Raw genomic sequence first — 22,799 nt, 5'->3', positions numbered from 1 at the left:
GTCATATTTTCAGGCCCCTGGAAACTGTGCAATCTCAGAGTTCAAAGGGAAATCCTGCTTCCAGCATTCTCAGCCTGGTGCACCAAGCCTGGTGGCCTCTGCTAGAGCCAATACAGGGATGGGAAACTTAGTACGACGTAAAGTGTCCACCACCAGGCAAGTAGGAAGTGGTGAAGGCTCTTAACCTTAACCAAGAATTATGCAGGGTCTGAGGTCTTACCCTACTTATAAGCTAACACACTAGCCTGTTTCATGGATGCTGGCAGAAGACACAAGACTCCTAGGTCAGAGACAAAGGATTTCATTACTCACAGCAAAAGCAGTAGCAGAGTTTCATGGTGTTTGAAGTCAGTTCCCTAGGAAGGGCCACGACAGATGCTTGCCCATGCAGTGAGTTACAGTACCAAGGAGGAACACTGAGCTTGGAGCATTCACTGTTTCTACAGTGGCAGAAGCAAGCCTGCTCTTTGTCTGAAGGAGGATGTCACCTCATCCCTTGAGGTTGCTCACTGCAAACTCAGCCCTGAGATGATGCCTGGGTAAAGCCCTGCCAGAGCCTTGCATTCCTGGACTACTCAGCACAAATGTGCAGGGACACTCAGGGCCCACACACACTGTGTCTCCCAGCACGCTCTAGAGTCAGAGAGCCCTAGGTTTGAAACCCTGGCACTGCTCCTGTTAGCTGTGTAGTCCCAGGTGAGTTAGTGAACTCATGTGAACCTCCATCTCCTCCATGGCACTATTACAGCACCAAGGAACACAGGGAGCAAGCCCCAAAGGAGGACACCTGGCAGGGGTCCCCTGGGATTAAGGACAGGCCAGGAGTAGCTTATTTCCACATAATAGGTGTTTTCCTGCCACTCTGAACAACTGATACTCTCTCTCTGCTTCTATGTATCAAAGCAGGACGCAGACCCACCAGGGACAGGGCATGTTTTAAAACAGGCCCATCATTACTGCTCTAAGTAATAATAGCTATTATTACTACATGTGCACACACACACGCACACGCACACACACACACTTCTGTTTCCTCTTCACAGTTATCCTGAGGCACTGGTGTTAACACTATTGCAGATGAGGAAACTGAGGCCTGAAGACATTATCAGCTTTCCCACAAGGCAGGCAAGATTTGAACCCAGGTCCCTCTGGCATGTGCTCTTTCCACGGCACCCATGAGCAGATCTCCAGGAACTGGTCTTGTGGACTGCCAGCCCAAGAGGGACTGTGACAGTTGCAGCTGCTGCCTGCCTAAGCCCCTGATGCTTTATGTGGCTGCTCTAACACCATGGTCCTCAAACTTTAAAATGCATCATATACGAAGTACTATGTATAAAATTGGGACTTCCCTGGTGGTTCAGTGGTTAAGACTCTGTGCTTCCACTGCAGGGGGCATGGGCTCGATCCCCGGTCGGGGAACTAAGATGCTACATGCTGTGCAGCATGGCCAAAAAAATAAAAAATAAAATAGGCATGCAACAAGGATATATATATATATATATATATATATATATATATAAAAAATATAATTCCCAAGTGAATTATAGCCCTTATTCTGTAATAACTTTTAATTAATTAATTAGGCTGCACAGGGTCTTAGTTGTGGCACACGGGATCTTCGTTGTGGCATGCGGGATCTTTTTCGTTGTGGTGCGCAGGCTTCTCTAGTTGTGGCACACAGGCTCAGTAGTTGCGGAGTGTGGGCTTAGTTGCCCTGCGGCATGTGGGATCTTAGTTCCCTGACCAGGGGCAAACCCACGTCCTCTGCATTGGCAGGTGGATTCTTAACCACTGGACCACCAGGTAAGTCTCTGGAATAACTTTTAATGGAGTAAAACCTATAAAGGTACTGAATCACTATGCTGTACACCTGAAACTAACATTGTAAATCAACTATACTTATAGATAGATAGATAGATAGACAGACAGATAGATATAATGTTTAAAACAAACCAAAAAACCGCCAGTCATAATCCCTCGGATGGCTCATCAAAACACAAATTCCCAGGTCCCACCCCCAGAGTTTCTGACTGGGGAGATCTGGGGTGGAGCTTGAGAATCTGCAATTCTAACAAGTTTCCAGATGATGTGATGCTACCAGTCTGGGGACTGCATTTTCGAACCTCTGCTCTGACGGCCAGGGGACCTTTGCACATGGGATGGGAAACTGAGGCCCAGAAGGAGGAAATTAATTCCCCAAGATCATGGCAAATGAAGGGCAGACTAGAATCACGTCTCCTGATTCATGGGACGCTGTTCATTACATCAGTGATTCCCAGCCCAGACTGTACATTAGAAACACCTGGGGGCTTTTGGCAATGCCTGCCACTGCACCTGAGACCAATAAAAACAGAATTCCTAGGAGAAGGATCCAAGCACTGGTATCTTGAAATCTCCCGTGTGGTTTGCATACACAGCCAAGATTGAGAACCCACTGGAAAAATGCCTAAAGAAAACAATTTAGGTGATGACAAACAAATTTAACTTTTCATGAAGTGGACTGTCTCCATTCAGAGATCTGCAAAATGGAGTGGAAGGCAGGAAGCTTTTGTAGGGTAAAGAATAATGAACAAGGAAGCGGAAAATAGAAAGTATCTGATTGGCCAGGGCCACAGAGTCAACCTTGTTTGGGATGAGAAGGAAGAGGAAATAAGTATAGAGCCTGGAATTTGCCTGGTGTTTGGGGATTAGCTGACTGGATATACTGCCTTTCTGGTCAAGGGGAGCCTTTACAGAGACCCAAAAGTTATCCAAGTTTCAGTTTGCTGACATGGCACCCTGCATAGGAGCAGCTCCATCTTGGGCCCAGAAATTTATTTCAGGATGTTCATATGGTTACTTTGGTTTAAATTTTGAGAAACCACCAAACTGTTTTCCATTTCACATTCCCAGCAGCAATGAGCGTCTTTGTACACAAATTCCTAATAGCCTTTGTGGGGGTTGGGGGGGTGGTGGAGGGCATCTTGTCATTCTCAATGGAGGGGAAGAAGGAACCCCCTGGGGATAAAGAAGGAACCCTGTGGGGATAAAGGCAGGAGTGAACACCCTTGGGATTCCCAGAAGGAGGTCAATTCCAACACAAAAGCAACACTAAACAGTGAAGTGACTTTGGCAGGGACCAAATTGGATGATAAAACCATGGTTTCCCCTTAGAAAGAAAAGCCCTCAAAGAGAATGGCCCTACCTAAGTTGTATGGTTCTTTCTCCCTCTGCAGCTGTCGGAGGAAGGAGAGATCATCGATTTGCTACTGATGAAGATACTCAGTTTCCTGGGCATTAAATGTAAAAGACAGGAGCCTGGAAGCAGCAGTGAGCAGCCTGAGCTGCTGTCAGAGGCCTGGGCCCCTCAACCTGTATCAGCTGTGCCCCAAATTTAAGCTGTTGGTCCAGGCACAATCATCTGTAGAGTAGGGGAGGGTCAGCATCTTAGGCCTACACTTACCAGTGATTCTGTAATCTCTCCTGGTCAATATTTTTTGGTGTCCATAGAAGAGTTACCAAATCTGGCAAGCAAAAAAAAAAAAAAGGAAAAATACATACATACCTCTATACAGTTGCCACCACTATCATAGACTGTTTGTTCAAATATATTTTCAACTAGAAATATAACAAATATTGTCTGGAGTTCGGGGGGGGGGTGGGAAATCCCCTCTACAGACTGATTATTTCATCTTCTTGGTCAGTCAGGAGTTGCCTTTGAATGATTCTAGTTCAGGGTTTCCTCAACTGTGTCCAGGAGATGCCAATGGGTGTCATATTAGTTTGCTAGGGCTGCCAGAACAAAGTACCACAAACCGGCTAGCTTAAAACAACAGAAATGTATTGCTCCACAGTTCTGGAGGAGAGAAGTCCAAAATCAAGGTGTTCCTTTGGAAGGCTCTCTTTTAGCTTCTAGCGTATGCCAGCAATCCTTGGCGCTCCTTGGCTTGTAGATGCATCATTCTGACCTCTGCCTCTGTTGCCACATGGCCTTCTTCCCAGTATGGGGTCTGGGACTTCAACCTATCTCTTTAGGGGCCACGATTCAACTCATGACAGGTGTCATCCTCCCCCAAATGTTTCTAGATCAAACGTGGGAAACACTGGATACACAAGTGCTTTAGCATGGGAATTGTTAGAGCTTTTAATATGCTAAATGTGCACTATGAGTCTTCTGGGATGAGATGAATGTGAGCAATAAAGTGTGTAATGATTCCCAAACCCCTATGACCATGGCTTCTGGTATTGAAGCACTTCAGTCAGGGCTAGTGTTCCTTAGGCAATACTTTGGGAATCGTTGATCTACACCAGTGGTTCTCAATACTGGCTACACGCTAGAAACCCCAGACTTCATCCCAATTGATCAGAATCTATGGGTCCCAGGCATCAATATTTTTTAAGCCCCCCCTGATGATTCCAATGTGCAGTCAGACTTGATAAACATGCTTTAAATTCTGAGAACCACAGTCCTAGATAATAAAAGCCTTTCAGGTGACTGTGTGGATAACTGCACATTTCCCCTCTCCTATGCAGGAGAAGCACCTCACGAATCCTCTCCAATTCACCCTGTCTTGTCTCTCCTCCTAACACACCCATTGTAGCAGGTACTCTAGGTAGCCTGCCCCAAATCCATTCCATGTGTCCCTCCTTGCTATCAGAATCCCAATTTGTTCAGGTAGCCCCTACCCCTACCCCACATGACTCATGGTAAGGTGACCCTGTGGCCACCTCAAAGTAAATCTTGATTTGTCTTAGCAATAGCCCTTGACAGGGCTTCCCTGGTGGCACAGTGGTTGAGTCTGCCTGCCAATGCAGGGGACACGGGTTCGTGCCCCGGTCCGGGAAGATCCCACATGCTGCAGAGTGGCTGGGCCCGTGAGCCATGGCCGCTGAGGCTGCGCGTCTGGAGCCTGTGCTCTGCAACGGGAGAGGCCACAACAGTGAGAGGCCCGCGTACAGCAAAAAAAAAAAAAAAAAGAGGAGATAGGCTCTAGTGCTGGACATTGTCTGGTCTAAGACTGCTGGAACTCTGACAGCTACCTTGAGACCATGGGGAACAATCTGAAGATGGCAGAGCAGAAAGATGAGAGGAACATGCACACTTGATGAGGTCATTAAACAGCTAGTTTAACCGTGAAGCTGAACTACTGCCAGCCTTCTATCTGGATGAGAGCTTAAATATCCTTTTATGATGGCTGAACCAGGATCCCACCTAACTACCATGACAATCAAAAGCCAGAATCCTTTATAAACAGAGAGACACATAACATGGCAATACACGTAAGACCTTGGGGATTTATCTTCTATCCACCCCAAAGCCCATCATCCATTCTTTATTGTGTCAGGTATGAACATGAGCTATATAAGCAGATAAGCATCAAATAATTCATACCAAGTGCACACATGTCTCCCGAAAGTCTGGTACAGAAATCTAACCAGACACATAAAGTCCGTTAGTTTAAATAGGAAAAGTTCTAAGATCTAGAGAAGTTGTAAATTCTTCATTTCTCTTTCCCATCTTTCCCATCCACTCTCCACTTCTCTGTTGACTATAAATATCAAATTGGAAATTTCTTGTTGTGAGAGAGAAAAATATATCTGCTCAAAGAGATGAGAAGGCCCCCCTGAGACACCTGAAAGAAATGACCACCTGCATTTTCAGGTGCCTGTACCAACTGTGCAATGAGATGACCTTTCACATTCCAAGCCATGGATGTTACAAAGATAATCAGACGAAAAAAAATTTTTTTTTAATCCACAATGCTTGTTACATTAAAAAAAAAAAAAGACACACTTCCTATTGCTTTGGCATAAGGGCCCACGACATAGCCCACACATTGATATGTGACCTTGTTCTTCATACCAAATGAGTTAGTGAAGCTAGGAACAAATATTTTAGGGCATGGCTTGCATTATGCTGCAGTGGCTTGTAATGAAACAATAAAAACAGAACACTGACATTATGGAAACCAGACAAGATCTGGAGTTTACAGTAGACCACTGTGAGCCAGTCAGCATCCCAAACAGCGGCAAGTAGAACAGAGCTTAAGAGCAGTTGATTGTGAATCAGACTAGAGGGCAAGTTCTGCTACTGCCACCTAGTAACTGCTTAAGTCATAAAATGCCTTCCTCATTCCACTCCTGGGAAAGTTAGTTAAACTTTCTGAGTCTCCAGCTCTTCATCTACAAAATGAGTATAATACCTACCAGAAGGGGTTTGGAGAAGATTACAAAGATAATATCTGCACAGCCCCAGCACATAACAAGGGCTCAATTAATGTCTATGATTTACTCAGAGGAAAACAGAGCACAGCAGCCCTTGCAAGCCACCACACACATGTGCCCACATCCCCAATTTTATAAATGAGGCAGAATCTCACTGCAACATTTGGGTCACCCAAACGCAAACACACACACACACACACACACACACACACACACACACACACGCTTCAAGGTACTCATCCTGTAATACTGAAAGTGTAGAGATTGAAGTGTTTTTCACTCCCCCGTTTCTTTGCTGATTCATGCCCACTCCATAAAATCCATGTTAAAGGTGAGATCTTTCCTCAAACCTAATTATTTTGTCTCCTTGGATTGGGTGGGACATGTCTCCTGCTTAAGTAAGGAACTGATCATGCTGGGTCTCAACTCTCTGCCTTTTGATTGCTCCTGCAGTCCAGACCCCACCAAGAAGCCACTCCTCCCCCTTCAACAAGTCCTTGCCCCTCTAAGTTTCATGATTCTGTCTGTCCCCTCTTTGGGGACCGTGGGCCTTTTGGGATCTGTAAAGTAATAAAGTGGGTTCCTGGACTGTTTTCAATATTTCAAAAAGTCAAAGAGAAACTGCATTTGTGTCACCGAGCCTTTGGCCAATGCCCAATAACCATCTTTGGCTGGCATGATTGTTTGGACCTACTATGAATCCTGCTCTGGGTGACCCTGATCCTCGCAGAAGGGTGGGAACTAATCTTTTAACAGAACTGGGAGCACCCTGCCTTCCCCAGGGCCCAAGGGCACTGGAATGCGCTGGCCCAGCAGTACCACCCCTGATTGGAGCCCATTTCACCGCCCGCTGGGTCGCGGAGGCAAGAAGGCCTGACCCAGCGCTTTCACTCGCCCAGAAGCAATGCCGGAAGGCGTGGCTCCACGCCTCCCGGGAGGCCCCGCCCCTGACGGCCGGCCCGGCCCGGCCCGCCCCCGTACTAGTCCCCGCCCCTCGCCGCAGCCCCTTCCGGGCCACAGGGCGTTCCGAGTGTCACGCCCCTCCCGCCTGCCACCCCATCAGGCCCCGCCCCTCCCGGGGCCCCGCCCTTGCGCGCCGGTCCAGCCAGCTCGCTCCGGCTCGCTCCGGCCCCGGGGCCGCCCCCTCCCCGCCCCGCCCCCTCCAGCCGGGGGTGCTCTAGATGCTGTGCGGAGACCCTCTGCACCCCTGCGAACATGGCGCTGCGAGTGGCGCGGAGCGTGCGGGCCGCGGTCTGCAGCCTGCGCGCCATCTCTGCGCCCAACGCGCCCTGCCCGCCGCGGCCCTGGGGACTGCGGGCGGGCGCCGTCCGGGCGCTGCGCACCGGTCCCGTTCTGCTGTCGGGTAAGTGCGGGCGGGCACGTGGGGCGAGCCAAGCTGACTCGGGGTAAGGTACTGGGGCCTCGATCCTTACCTCGGGTCCCCGCCGCTGGTCGCCCCGGTCAAGGGAGGCGACCCCTGCACACGCTTATTGTTGTTGGGATCCCGTGTCGCGAGGCCGCTACTCCCTGAGTGACTTAAACGACCCCGCAGTCTTTGTCTTGCGGGTTGGGAGGAGGGGGGAGGAGGGCGGGGAGGCCTGGAGAACACGCGCGGTCGCCGTGTCCCGGCTGCTTCCGGCAGGAGCGTCGGCCGCTCGCTGCTGGAGACCCGGGCGAGCGTCGCCGAGCTCCTTCCTGACCTTAGATTTCTAGCATTTGTGAGCATCGTGGACCCTAAGAGTGAAGACAAATAATAGGCTTTACTTTGCTACACGGATCGTCACTGAATTCTGAAGTAAAAGTAAAGCAAGAGCATTTATTGAAATTTAAAGCACTGGGTCTAGATTTTTACCAGCTAAAGCTGGCACAACTTTGGAGAGAGCTATTTTCTAAAGCAGTGAGATAAACTCCACTGGACTCCACAGAAGACGTTCTACTGAAGTCTGTATCGAGTCGTGAATGTGTGTTGGGCTGAAACGAGGCCTTAGTTACATGGACTTGAAGGAACAGGGAGACATGCCCGTAAATGTCTTGGCCATCTGTCCTACTTTAGCACGCGTTACCGCAGAGGAAAAAACGTTTTACTTCATGCACCGATACCTGAGACATTAACTGCACCTCCGAGAACTCAGGCTTCTTGCTGACAGAGCGTAGGTCTCTGGTGGCTGTTCTCTCATTAAGTTCGTTGTTTTAGAAACCTGTTTGGGACTAGCAAAGTTGATAGGTTTAAGTCCAAAGTCAAACATAATGAAGCTTACCTCCTCCCCACCCCACCCACCCAATTAAAATCTCTCAGCTCTGTTAGTGCCGCATTTCAAGGGAAGAGCCTTTCTCAGATAAGAACTGAATTTCAAACCTATGTATTTTGGTTATTCATTGTTACACTATCACTAGCTTTTTGCATTTTCCTGTTATCTAGTTAAATATTGCCCAAGATATCAATACCCATGATCTGGTTGAACACCTAGGTTTTTAATACTAAAGAGACCGAGTTCCAAAATTTCACTCCACCTCTTATGAGCTGTGACATCTTGGGTAGTCACTTAACTTCTCTGAGTCTGTTTCCCTAATCAGAAAAATGGAAATGATAATCCATACCTTACAGATTTGTTGGATGAAATGAAATAATTTAACTGCTGTACATATAGTTTGACGCATAGTAAGTACTTGATAAATGTTACTTCTTATTAAATATTAGTGTATAGAATCAAATAAATAGCGGAAAGTTGATCAAATGTTAATGTATTTTATTTGACTCAGTGACTGAAGGGAGGAGAATGCAAACTTCTCATAAATTACTCAACACACCTAATTTTGGGGGGGCCAAAACCCATGTTTTTCAAGACTCAGAGGAAAAGTAATTATTTACCTAATCTCCTGTTCCCTTCTTTCCTGTCGGGCCAAGGGTTAAAGGAGAATTGTACGAATCATCATCTTTTGCCTAAATTGCATGGCCTAGTACAAAGACTGCATGGCCTTTGAAGTCAAGTGGACCTAGGTGCATTTAGCTTAGCAATGTTGCCACCTTTTCCTCTAAACTTGAGGTTGCTCAGTTGCTAAATTGAATGTGAGAACACTCTTACTCCTAAAATTATCTTTACAATTAGGTAAGATGGCAAGACCAAAGTCAGGACAGTAATTTCAGAGAAGTCATATGTTTATGGTTGTCCAGTCCTTACTTTTAAAAGGTATATTAGATTTAAACTGCCAGTTTTAGAGTTGTGACAGAATGTTAGGGAGAATTGAGTCCTGTAGCCAAATAACTATATATTAGATGTTTTGCTGAGCATCCTCTTAAACTTAAAAAAAAAAAAATACTTCACTCCAGCTTTTGAGTGCTTTCTATATGCCAAGCACTGTGTTTTGAACTGGAATACAGATGAGATAAAGCCTGCTCTTGCTTGCTTTGTACTTGGTCTACTGCCTGAGGGAAACTGTAGCCTGTTAAGTGCTATGAGTGTGTGGGGGGAACGGTGTGGGAGAGTGGTGCAGAGTGCTGTGGGAGCAGGTTGGACGGCCCAGGAACCCAGGCTTGGTGGGCTGCATAAGGCATCTGGCAGGCAGAGCTGCTAAATTGAGATCTGAAAGTCAAGAAAAGGCGGTGGGGAGAATGGGTTGCAGTCAGAACACTAAGTACAAACACACTTTCTTAGGGAAACACACGTTGACCTGAAGCATTTAGTATTTGAAGTGGAGTGAAGCAAAGCAAGTTACTTTGTGGCAGATTTTGCAACCTCTTACACTGAGGAGTATGGTATTAAAGTTTTTTAATGACTGGGAGGAAAAGAAATACTCTTTATTTACACTCTGCTGTGTATCAGAGCTGTGTAATCAAGGCAGTTTAATGTTGTTTTAAGTACAGTTATCTTTTGGGTAAGGGGTAAGAGTGAACCAGCAATGCTTATTGTAAAACAGTATTGAAATTAACGAGCCATTTTCTTATTAACTTCCGATGCAGTATTTTTGGAAAAATACTGCTTCACTTCAGAATGTGATATATATTTAGGAAGGTAAGTTTTTTAAAAAAAATATTATTTTAAGCAAGTACTTTTGACATTAAATCGTAAGGAATTTTTTTCACATCACTCGAACTTTGGTAGGTCTTTCTTCCAAGAATCCTTGAGTATTTTGGCCATCAGTGTATTTGAAGAGAAGCAGCTCATAAAGCCAAGGCCTAACCTGTCCAATGAATGTCGAGCAGAGGCTGCCTTTCTACCATTTAATGTCTTAGCTCTGAGGTGACTATTGAGTTCTGATCGTATAGTTTGCTTCTTTAAATGATGGTAGTCACTTTCCTCAAGGGGAGACTTGAATTCATTTAAGGTGGAATCAAGAACTTAGACAAGCTATAATTGTTCCAGGTCAATTTTATTCCTGTTAAGATGCCACACAGCTCTACCTAAAGAGGCACATAATTTTTTAGGTTAAATCATTTATGAGCAGTCTTTATGCTCCTCCCAAAAGCTCATCACTCTTTCTTCAGAGGGACAGACTTGCTTTGTATGACAGGCCAGTAATAGATAAATATATATTTGAAATGTGCTCCAAAATTTGTGTGTGTGTGTGTGATATAGACTGAGTAATGTGAAGGGCAAATAATCATATCTCCAAAAGATGCAAAGGTGTTCACATCAAGCCATCTTTGCCTAAATGATACCAATGTTGAGATGTGTCTTCTCACATGATCTGTTTTGTCCTGGGCAGTATACTGTTGAATGGCAATGCCAATAAGTCAAACACAAATACTGGGAAGGTCTTGCCCTTTGACAGCACTGATATGTAAAAAAATGCTTTTTAAGAAGTGATGCCACTGCTTTTCTGAAATATTGGTCTTCTATTTAGGTCGTAAATTCACAGACAAACATGAATGGGTAACAACAGAAAACGGTGTTGGAACAGTGGGAATCAGCAATTTTGCACAGGTATTGGATTGTCTTGCAATATTTCAGTCTGCTCTTGCCTAAATTGGATTGCTTTACCTTTTAAAAATTGTTTATTCTGCCCCTTAGTATTATTTTGGGCCCCTTAAAGGCCCTTAGAAGAACATCAGTCATAGATGGAAAAAGTAAAACATAGTTTAGTTAGGGCAGCGTATAGTGTTTTTAGAGATATTGAAAGGTTAACACTTAAAATTAAAAATTAAATTCAAGAGAGAAATGTTTGTTTCATATTGGGGCAGTTAAGGAAAAAAGCAGAGCAAGCAAAAGGGCTGGAGTGTTGACAGTGTTTTGTGGATAGCAATGATATACACATGATCTGGGGACTTGAAGAGGGAACACCTAGATTGGCACAGATTACACAAAGATAAACCTTTTATTTAGAGTTTGTCTCTACTAATTCCCTTATTGCCACTGATCCCATATTGAGATATTGTGTAAAAGAACTTGAGAAGCCAAATAGCAGCACGTGTCACTGATCTTCCACGATCTCTGGGTGGGGTGTGGAGAAGGGGCCGGGGGTATTAACTGATGGGAGTATACAGTATTCTTCAGAAATGCTGCCATCTCAGGTACTGAGAATCCATGACAACTGTATCTTCATTGGCATATCTGTACCTACTGAGGCCCAATACAGCATGCTTTGTGAAATACTGCATAAGTATTGTCCTCCTCTCCTGGAGTTTATGAGGGGGAATCAACTACATGGAAAATGACATACAAAACATTATGTGACGGATGCCTTGAGTAGTACAAGGCATTGTCACCTGATGGAGAGATCACTACTTATTAGTCAGCAGATGCAGTAGGGGAAATGGCCTCAGTAAAGTTGCAGAGGTGGAAAAGCACAAAGTGTGTTCTTAGAGGAGCCAGTAATCTTTTAGGGGGCATATGGTTTGTGACGGGGTCACTGCCACCTCTGGGAAATCCAGCTAGTGGCCTGTTTTCTTGCAGATCCTGAGGTAAGAATAATTTTGCATTTTTAAAGGGTTATAAGAAAAACCAAAGAATTTGGCCCCTCAAGTGTAAAGTATGTACTGTGTGAATTAAAGGGATTCAGTGTTTGGCTTGTTCCTATTTACTAGGTTTAATTTGATTTCTTAGAGGTTTGGTGCTTTGTTTTTGTCTTTTAAAGGAAGCTTTGGGAGATGTTGTTTACTGTAGTCTGCCTGAAGTTGGGACAAAATTGAACAAACAAGGTGAGTGTTTTTCTCATCTTGGTATGTCATGATTCATGCCATGAATTTTCTTTATCTTGCATAATAACTTGTTTGTACCCAGGATCATTTAGAATGCTTTTTCCTCAAGTAACAGAAAACTTATGTAAGAGTAGATCAGGGGTTTATTATATCTCATATAAGCAATCTTGGAAATAGGTGGATACAGGATTGACTCAGTGGCTCAGTGAAGATTATCAAGGACACAACCTCTCTGGTACTTTTTCTGCCTCAGCATGTCAGAGGTCACAGAATGGCAGCAGAACCTTCAAGCATCATGTTCTCAATGACAGTATCCAAAAGTAGGAAGAGAAGGACAGGCTCTCTTTGTCTCTTTATTGGGAACAAATATCTCAACCAGAAATCTCTCAGATCACCTTTTCTTTTATCAATTTAGCCAAGTCTGGGTCGTATTGCCATGCCTAACTGTAAGGAATGATGGTGAGGAGAAAAATGAGCATTTTCAGACTTTACAATGGAAGGCAGGAAGTAGAGGGAAATGGCTCTTAGCACCCTCCCCGCCACATGTTGATATAGTATAATATAGCTGAAGTCTCTGAAGTTTAAAAAATAAAGTCTTTCTTTGGAGGCAGTAAAGAATATCAGGATAGAACATGGGCTTCTGAGTCAGAATCTGGTTTTAAATCCTGGCCTCTCAACATAGCTGTGTGATTTGGGAGAGATTACTTAATGTAGGTCTCATCTGTAAGTTGGGATAATAATACTTACCTCATAGAGTAGTTGTAAGGATTAAATGAAACTAGCATAATAACCAGCATAAGATTAGTGCTTGATAAATGTCAGCCAGTGGAACCACGTGTATTATTATTCATGGGTTCCTTGACATATGTCAGGTAGCCCTACAGAATTTAAGTATCTGTTTTCTTTAATCATGTTTTATTTACTGTGTATGCACTTTGCTGTTCTCAAGCAGATCAGAAATTTCTGAACATCTCTTTATAGCAAGTGAGAAGCATGAACCTACTTTTTGTGCTTCTATTATAGAAAAAATTCTATTAAACTAAATATGTTGAGTAATACCCTTGAACTAATGAATGCTTTCTTTAAACTTTCTGCTAAAGGTGTTTTTTAAAGTGATACAAAATTTACATACAGTGAAAATGCATGGATCTTAATTGTATAAGCCAAAGAGTTTTGACAACTGTGTTTATACACTGTGTAAACCTTGCCAATCAAAACGCTTCTCAATATACAACCACTTCTCTGATTTCTGTCACCATAGATTAGTTTTGCCTGTTCTTTAACTTCATTTAAAAGGAATCAGACAATATGTATTATGTATGGCTTCATTTGTCTAATGTCATAATTTCGAGATTCATTCATAGTGAGTGATCAGTATTTTGCTTTTTTATGCTGCGAAGTCCCATCGTGTTTGCCAAAGAGGTTATACCATTTTACACTCTGACCAGCAGTATGAGAGAGTTCCAGGTGCTGCATATTTCTTTGTGGTTTTAACTTGCATTTCCCTAGGACAGATTATTGTTCACCTTGCCATGTGCTTTTTGCCACTCACATCTTTTTTTGTGAAGTCTCTAGTCTTTTACTTGGGTTATCTTTTTACCATTGATTTTTAGGCATCATTTTAAATTCTAGATACAAATCCTTTTTCAGAAATGTATTTTATGAATATTTTGTCATATATATGTATGGAACATTGTCTTCTCTAAGAAGTCTTTTGTCTATCTTCATAGTTCCCAGACTATATACCCCAGTGCCATGAGGTGCTGTGGGGTATTTTTAATTTTTAACATCTGTTGGACACAGCACAGACTAATAAACAATGGAGGTAACAATTTCAGTGTTGGATCTTACTACATTACTTTGGGTAATGTGACTTTGAAGCAAGTACTGCACAATTGGCATGGAACATCAGGTACGGCAGTGATTGATGTGACCTGATTCCCTGAGGGAGAACTTAATACAGTATGCAACAGACACATAATTTATATCTGTAAATTGTAATTAAAAATGAAAATTCTTTTTTGTTCAATTTATATGTGTTAATTTTTTCAAACCGCTACTCAATTGTTAGGATATAAAAACTTACTAAGTAGTTTGGACCTGACCTCTTAATAAATTGAAGTGTTAGGTATTTGTTTTGGTCTAGAGATTACCACAAAACCTTACTGAGACACTTAAGGGCATTGTGAACTGAGAAAGTGAGCAACTCTGGCCCATACCAAGGTTCGCAGAGATATAGTATTTCATCATTAGGTATGCTATTTAGCTGTGGAGTTTTTCATAGATGCCCATTATCAGATGATGCAGTTCCTTTCTATATCTAGTTTGCTGAGAATTATCATTTGTGGGTGTTGAATTTTTGTCAAATTCATTTTCTCCATCTATTGACATGATCAAAGGGTTTTTCTTGTTAATGTGATGAATGGTGATTCATTTTTGAATGTTTAACCAACCTTGCATTCCTGGTAGTCATGATACAAAAGTTAAAAATTATCTCTAAAAACATACTGCTGGATTTGATTTGCTAATTTGTACATTATGTTCATGAGAGATATTGGTCATTTCTTATAATGGCTTTGTCAAATTCTGGAATCTGTTATATTGACCTCATAGAATAAGTTTAGAAATATTCCTACCTCTTTTCTTTTTCTGAAAGAAAGTGCAAGATTAGTGTTGTTTCTTCTTTAATTGTTTGATAGATTTAACTGGTGGAATATGAGCCAGATTTCTTTGTAGGAAGGTTTTTGATACAAATTTCTTTAATATATATTCAGATTTTCTATATTATCTTACATTGGTTTTGAGAAATTTTTCCATTTCATGTTGTTATATTCAGCATACAGATGCTCATATTTTTCATTTATTATCCTATTATACCCATACGATCTGTAGTAAGGACTCCTTTTTCATTCCTTCATATTGGTGGTAATTTTCTCTTCTCAGTCAGTCTGCTGGCTCTATCAAATTTATCAATCTTTTGAAAGAACCAAATTTCTACTATGTTAAATTTTCTCTTATTTTCCATTTCATTTGTTCTTTCATATCTTTATTTTCTTCCTCCAACTTACTTAGATTTAATTTCCTTTTTCTAGCTTCTGGAAACTTGTGGTTTTGTTGGTTTTCAGGTTTTTTTACTGGACTTTTTTTTATCCATACTGTAAAATGCTGTCTCCCTTGTGGTGAGTGGCAGCTAAAATCTTAGTCTGATTCTTCTAGCCTTATCTAGGACACTTGGAGTCTGCCCCGTGCACATATGATTCAGGGATCATTCAGAGACCTGGACAGAATTTATAGACAGAATTTGGGGCTCTCCTTTTTATCTCTATCCTTAATGAGATTTCCCAGCTCACTTTCCAGTAGCTATGGTGGCCCCAAACTCTTGTCTCTTAGTCCTTTAAACCAGTAAGACTGAGATTTTCTTTCAGAATTTTGGCTGCTCCACCTGGCACAGATCAGTGTCCTTTCTTCAAGGCTAAAAGTCATTTAAAAAAAATCACCAGTGTCATCCCTTCTTTCTAATGTTGCCTCCTTTCCATAAACTGACTGCTTTTGTTCATTTTCTAGTGTCTTTAGAAGCCAGGTCATTGATTTTAAGATGTTCTTTTTAAATAACGCCTAAAGATTTTATTTCCTTCTAAGCACTTTTTTAGCTCTGCCCCCACAAACTTTGGTGTATTGTATTCATCACATTCAGTTCAGATCACTTGATTTTGTCCTGTAGGTGAGCAGGGCTTTTTTTTTTTTTTTTTAATTTATTTATTTATTTTTATTTTTGGCTGGTTGGGTCTTCGTTGCTGCATGCAAGCTTTCTCTAGTTGTGGCGACCGGGGGCGAGTCTTCATTGCAGTGCGCAGGCTTCTCATTGCGGTGGCTTCTGTTGTTGCAGAGCACGGGCTCTAAGTGCACGGGCTTCAGTAGTTGTGGCTCGCGGGCTCTAGAGTGCAGGCTCGGTAGTTGTGGCCCTTGGGCTTAGTTGCTCCGTGGCATGTGGGATCTTCCCAGACCAGGGCTCAAACCCATGTCCCCTGCACTGGCAGGCAGATTCTTAACCACTGCACCACCAGGGAAATCCCAGGGCTCTGTTAATTTTTCAGTCTCTTTTTTTTCTTTTCAAACTCTTCTTCAGATTGGTTAGTTTCAGATGATCTTCGTGTTCACTGACCCTTCTGCACAGTATCCAGTCTACTGTTAATGCCATCTAGTGAACGTTTTAGATATTATGCTTTCCAGTTCTAGAATGTCCATTTAAAAAATTATAATTTCTTTGCAAGTTATTTCCCCATATATTCACTCACTAGTTTTTTTGTTTTTGTTTTTTGGTCTTTGAACATACTTACAGTAGCTATTTTAAGGTTCTCTGCTAATTCCAACATGTGGGTCTGTGGATCATTTTGAGATCTTTATACTGACTACTTTTTCTCTAAACTATGGCTCCCTTCTTTCTAGAATTTCAACCCTCAATTTCCAGCCACCTTGGGGGCCCACATTCCATCCTCTGACGCCTTTAGCAAATCAGACTGTGGTTTTCTACTTGTGTTCTAGTTACACTGTGCTCTTTGGATGGGGCCATGTTGTCAGGCTACAGACTGTATAAATGAAGATCTTGCATGACAAAACCTATGGTTTTATTTTAATTAAAGATATTTAGGACTTTCTGTCATTACTGTATTAGAGGTGATCACGTCTCCATATTTTGTATTTTGAGGTCACTAACTTGACATTTAATACTTTCTTTAATTTTCTCAATTTAGAGGAATTTGGTGCTTTGGAAAGTGTGAAAGCTGCTAGTGAACTCTATTCTCCTCTATCAGGAGAAGTAACTGAAATTAATGAAGCTCTAGCAGAAAATCCAGGACTTGTCAACAAATCTTGTTATGAAGATGGTAAGTTGTTGCTAGAAATTTTTTTAAGGATTGTTTGCTGCAGTTAACATTTAATCTGGAATTTAAAGCAATCTTTAGCTGATGGTGACTTCTTTTTGCCCTTCTTGGTACTAAATAGAGATATTCTGCTTTAAAAAGGGAAAACAGTTTAGCTGAATATATAAGGTTATGTTTAAAATCTGTCAATAAAAGCATTGCCTTATTTTATAGGGTTCTTAGTATCATAGTTGTAGACTCATTGTAAACACTTCAGAGTATTTACCTGTTCAGTCATAAAGCATCTAATCACATTGTGTGATGTAGGTGGTAATAGAATAACATTTATTACATTAATTTTCAGTTTTCTCACATCTTCATAATAATGTAGTAAGGTAAGCTAGCAGCAGTTTTTTCCATTTTGTAGATGAATTGAGGCCCCAAAGGATTTCTCTGCTAAGGTCACACAGCCAACAAGATGCAAAATTAGCATTAGGTTGTAGTTCTCTGTTTCCTATCACCTACTTCTTCTCTATAGTAAAGCTTTCTAATGCCATTAATCTAAGTTGTTACAGTGTTGGTGTTCCTTTTGTTAAAGATATACCTGGCCTTGTGTATTTGGATCCGTATGTAAAGTTGTTGATGCTTATTACAGCCTAGAAGTTCTTAATCCATTATGGTAGAATTTCTTCTGGTTCTTTTCAGTTATGATATGTAAGGAATATTAATTTAATTCTTACAGCTAAAATTTAAAGCTCTTTGAACAAATAATGAGTGATTTATGTAAAGAATACTAGGTTAATTTTGAGGCACTCAGAATTTACATTTTGAATGAATCTGACTTTCTCTTTAAAAAGGTGATTTAGAATATAAGATACTTTTTTTTGGTTGCAGGTTGGCTGATCAAGATGACACTCAGTAACCCTTCAGAACTAGATGAACTAATGAGTGAAGAAGCATATGAGAAATACATAAAATCTATTGAGGAGTGAAAATGGAACCCCTAAATAAACTAGTTTGAAACAACTTAATCTAGTATAGTTGTCTTAAATTAGTGGTGGATAGATTTTTAAAAAGCAACTTTTAGCAAAAGAAACTACTTTTAACAATGTTGCCTGAAGAAAATACCCCTTAACTTCCTAATGATTTCATAAACACTATGCATCTTTTTCACAACAGCCTGTGATTTTTAGGCTAGTCTCCAGTTATAATACTCAGAATTCCTGAAATTATCTGTGGTAAAACTAGTTATAAAAATTATGTAATTCAAGGATAACATTGTTATCTTAACCTACAAAATATTGTAACTTGCTTACAGCCATCCCTGGATTTGGGTCAAAATACTCAATGAACTTGCCATTGGAAATAAATGACAGTGGAGAAAAGTTTGTTAGTTGTAGAGTGTCCAGTGAAGAACATTACTATCTTAATTTTGCAATATACTGTGTTTGCTGGTGCTATTTTTATACAGTGAAGCAACAGCCTTGCAGGAAAATAAGAAACAGTTTAATAATAAAATATTCAACTTCTTAATCGTGTTTTTTGTTTTGCTGTTAATATTTCATTTAGTGACTCCACTAGTATTTGTAAAGATGCTAATTTTAACTTACGGAAAGTTATTTTTTAAAAAGGAATTTTAAGCCCTAGTGATGAAAGGTTGGTTCCAAGAAAATGTTTCCTTTTAGTCACAAATCTTGCTTTTCTTAAGCAAAGATCTAATTGCCTGATAGCATCAAGTACTATTTTTTGGTCATTTTTAACATAAAAGAAATCATTGACTTTGTTTTTCTATCATGCCAATTAGAAGAGAGGAGTAAAAAAAGGAAAGGTGAAATTTTGATCAGCATAGCACATGACATCCTTAAGAAAGTTAAACCACATTCACATAAGGTTTCTACTTAAGTAATGGGGACAGAAGTGGACACAGTGGCCAACATAGCATACTTTCTAATTAAGCCAATGGTAGTACTGTAGTATGCTGATATTTGGGGCAGGGGAGAGAACATACATAAGTATGTACACACACACAGATATATATACTTATACACACACACAGCAAGAACAAACTTCTACCATTTTCCAAGTTACTAGAGGAAAAGGGAAGTATGTAGACACTACTATCTTCTGGTAAATAAAGAGCAAATAAAGAACATAGAGTACGTAGGTAGGTAAATAACATACAAGTCTTTCTTGTTCCTCTGCAGAAAGAATGCATTCTTTCCAGGACTGTGCCAGTGGCCATATCACTGCTGAGCTGTGTCTGTTATTAATCAGGTTAATTAATTTGACTGTCTGCTTTGGAAATAGGGATGAGTAATAATTGCTCATTTAAATCTAAATAAATCTTGTTTTAAAGTTACTCTCATATATTACCTTCTTTCATCTTTACCACAGTAGCCAGAGCTAGGTAGGGCATATCCATAACTACCACCATTTCACAGATAAGGTGACGGAGAGGATAAGAGGATATGGTTAGGATTTTCACATTTCCTGGCTCACTCTTCATCAGTTCCTTAGCAAAATGTAAGTTACTATGATAATACTTAAGGGAATTCCCTGGCAGTCCGGTGGTTAGGCGCTTTCATTACCAGGGCCCAGGTTCAATCCCTGGTCAGGGAACTAACATCCCACAAGATGCGTTAATGCGGCCAAAAATATATTTAAATGGGAATCTGGCAGGCGGGGGGAGGATCAAAGAACAAAACTTTATGACAACTTGCTCTTTTTCACTGTTTAGAATACAGAGCCAGTTCAACCTTCATTTCTATTTTAGTGCTGCTGAAAATAAGAGGTGTTGAATGGCCCTCCAAATGGACTAAATCAACAGAGAATTCAATTTCTCAGACCTCATATTCCTTTGAATGGTTTTGGTCTTAATAGAGGAGCTTAATATAGGTTTTAAATAATGCTTTCTAATAATTTAAAATTCAAGAAATGGAACAGGTAACCCTGGAAGTGTTCAAAAAATTTTTTTTCTCTTATCACCTCGCAGATAGTTGAATAGTTTAAAGAAGTTGATGGCATTAAGTTTTAATAAAGAAACCACTAGAGGGCTCTCTGTACAGGCATGCTAGTATGAAAATGAGGCTGGTATTTCAGATCAACTCTCAAGCAAATCAATTTCTGAATTTTTCTGAATTTCTGCAGCTTTTCTGGGGCTGCTAAAATGTCAGAGTACCACCCACCTTCAGTTTTTAAAATTACGCTAACTATAACTGTGCCTTCATTACTTCTCAGCAATCACTGTATTATTTCAGACCTAATCATGCGTCTTTCTCAGTGATTAAATTCTTTTTTCTTCTCAGCAACATGGCTTTACTATTAACTACCTATCCCCATTAGTCTTTTTTTTTTTTCCTTTTAAATACACTTTTTTAGAGAGTAGATTTAGGTTCAAAATTGAGCAGAGAGTAGTTTCTGTATACCTCCTGCCCCCATCTTGGTGTTTTTAAAACACTCCTTTGCCAACTCTGAGATCTTTTTCTACTAGAGCTTCTGTATCTTGATTCCATCTCTACTTTGGCTTTTTATAAACATGACTAGACACTCATCCCTTTAAGTTTCTGCTCAGTCATGTTATCAGGCTTTTTTTTTTTTTAACATCTTTATTGGGGTATAATTGCTTTACAATGGTGTGTTAGTTTCTGCTGTATAACAAAGTGAATCAGCTGTATGTATACATATATCCCCATATCCCCTCACTCTTGCATCTCCCTCCCACCCTCCCCATCCCACCCCCCGCTATCCCACCCCTCCAGGCGGTCACAAAGCACCGAGCTGATCTCCCTGTGCTATGTGGCTGCTTCCCACTAGCTATCTATTTTCCATTTGGTAGTGTATATATGTCCGTGCCATTCTCTCACTTCGTCCCAGCTTACCCCTGCTATCAGGCTTTTACCTGCTAAGCTTCAACCGTGATTAGAAGCCCGTTTAAAACGGGTATGCAGGCAAAATTAGTGTGAAGCAAATCATTTGCCAGATCTTCCACTTCCACATGTACTTAGGAGAATGTGCTTTCAGTCAAGAAGTTTAACAGTTATTTAGTAAATCTTAGTTAAGACTTTAGGTATACTTCCCAGAAACTGAGAACACAGCTTTAATGACTTGGCTAACAAATCCTGCTAGTCAGGTGGTTTCAAATTTTCTATTTTCAACAGAACTAAAGGAGGTTCTTCCTAACCAAACTGTCAGGTGATAATTAAAAAAAATTTTGTTGCTTACTAGGTGATTTCTGGTGTGGAGTTTAAAAAGTTAAGAGACACTGCAATGACAAAAACTCCTTCATGGGGCTTCCCTGGTGGCACAGTGGTTGGCAGTCTGCCTGACGATGCAGGGGACGTGGGTTCGTGTCCCGGTCCGGGCACGCCGCGGAGCGGCTGCCCCCATGAGCCATGGCCGCCGAACCTGCGCGTCCGGAGCCTGTTGCTCCGCGACGGGAGAAGCTACAGCAGTGAGGGAACCCGTGTCCCCTGCATCGGCAGGCGGACTCTCAACCACTGCGCCACCAGGGAAGCCCTATTTTTTTTTATATATATATATTTTTTAAATATTTTTTTTGACGGGGACCCTTTTTAAAGTCTTCATTGAATTTGTTACAATATTGCTTCTGTTTTATGTTTTGGTTTTTTGGCCTGGAGGTAGGTGGGATCTTAGCTCCCCAACCAGGTATCAAACCCACACCCCCTACATTGGAAGGCGAAGTCTTAAACATTGGAACGCCAGGGAATTCCCTCCAAATGGCTTTTAATCACAGGGGTATAAAAGGCTTATGATATTTTTCTCCAGCAGAAATCTTCACACTTTTAAAACCAGAAAGCACAAGGGCTTTGGAACCAGACCTGAGCTGGGTTCTACCACGAATGCCTGACTCCGGGCACAGGTTCCCACCCCTGGCTGCACCTTGGGATGCTCGAAGATACCAGCACCAAAGCTGGGAGGGGAGCAGGGGGTGACATTTCACTGTCTTCAACGAGTTCCTCAGCTGATTTAGCAACGTGGGGCTACTTTTCTACATTTGTATAAAAGATGCCAATGCCCACTTCACAGGCTGCGCTTCTACACGACAGGGGGTGGCGCCTTAAAAACTTACTGGCCTGCACCACCCTGGCACAGTCCTTATGGGGGAGAGGCGATTGGGGGACAGTGGGCAAAGTCTGGGGACATTTTTGGTCGCCTGGCATCTAGTGGGTAGAGGCCAGGGACGCTGCTAGCCACTCCCCATCACAGAACTATCCGCGCCAAGGGCAGCAGTGCGGAGGGAGAGGTCCTGGGTCTCTGAGGGGAAGCTGGTCCCAAAGCCCTCACTTTCTAACTCCAGGGTCCGACGGGCACCCAACCCCTCGGTGGGTTTCCCTGACCAGCACTTAAGGCTACACGGTACCTCGCGAGGCGGCCTCCCGCGCTCTCAGCTGCAGTGAGCTCCTCAGGCGCGGGTGGAATGTTCGCGGTCGCGCACAGCCTGCCGGGAGCACGCGCCCACCGCGGTCAGCGGGCGTCGCCTCTCGCGCTCAGCTTTGTTGCGCGTGGCGCGTATACGTCACTTCCACTGCGAATCCCCCGCAGGCCCGCCTACCGCCCCGCCCCCAGCGCGTCCGTAACCC

General features: G+C 42.1%; 3 protein-coding genes across 3 annotated transcripts in view; 2 read left to right on the top strand and 1 right to left on the bottom strand.

The window, feature by feature from the left end:
• Positions 1-3,377, top strand: part of LOC137214538 (polycystin-1-like protein 2) — an 85,726-nt gene extending 82,349 nt beyond the window's left edge. The window contains 2 exon segments of the mRNA XM_067718419.1: positions 1,184-1,271; positions 3,216-3,377. Coding sequence (XP_067574520.1) covers positions 1,184-1,271; positions 3,216-3,377 — 250 coding nt within the window.
• Positions 1-22,715, bottom strand: part of BCO1 (beta-carotene oxygenase 1) — a 157,687-nt gene extending 134,972 nt beyond the window's left edge. The window contains exons 1-3 of the mRNA XM_067719486.1: positions 22,580-22,715; positions 8,305-8,412; positions 3,443-3,503 (exon numbers count right to left, since the gene is read on the bottom strand). The gene's annotated coding sequence lies outside the window, so the exon portion shown is untranslated. The remainder of the gene's footprint in view (positions 1-3,442; positions 3,504-8,304; positions 8,413-22,579) is intronic.
• On the top strand, positions 7,274-18,225 carry GCSH (glycine cleavage system protein H). The gene is made up of 5 exons (XM_067719490.1): positions 7,274-7,567; positions 11,047-11,126; positions 12,277-12,340; positions 17,092-17,223; positions 18,094-18,225. The coding sequence occupies exons 1-5, from the start codon at positions 7,420-7,422 to the stop codon at positions 18,189-18,191; spliced, it is 522 nt and encodes a 173-aa protein (XP_067575591.1). The 5' UTR covers positions 7,274-7,419; the 3' UTR covers positions 18,192-18,225.
• Positions 22,716-22,799: the final 84 nt, after the last annotated feature.

The sequence above is a fragment of the Pseudorca crassidens genome, chromosome 20, assembly GCF_039906515.1.
Source record: "Pseudorca crassidens isolate mPseCra1 chromosome 20, mPseCra1.hap1, whole genome shotgun sequence".
In the NCBI taxonomy this organism is placed as follows: Eukaryota; Metazoa; Chordata; class Mammalia; order Artiodactyla; family Delphinidae; genus Pseudorca; species Pseudorca crassidens.
The sequence above is the reverse complement of the archived record's forward strand: the minus strand, read 5'-3'. Positions and strand labels throughout refer to the sequence as shown.

What these genes read in the sequence shown, in the direction of transcription:
- GCSH (XM_067719490.1), top strand. Translation starts at nt 7,420, where the DNA reads ATGGCGCTGCGAGTGGCGCGGAGCGTGCGGGCCGCGGTCTGCAGCCTG. An exon ending in CGGTCCCGTTCTGCTGTCGG is followed by an intron (nt 7,568 to 11,046) that starts GTAAGTGCGGGC and finishes TCTTCTATTTAG; the next exon opens with GTCGTAAATTCACAGACAAA. An exon ending in GAATCAGCAATTTTGCACAG is followed by an intron (nt 11,127 to 12,276) that starts GTATTGGATTGT and finishes TGTCTTTTAAAG; the next exon opens with GAAGCTTTGGGAGATGTTGT.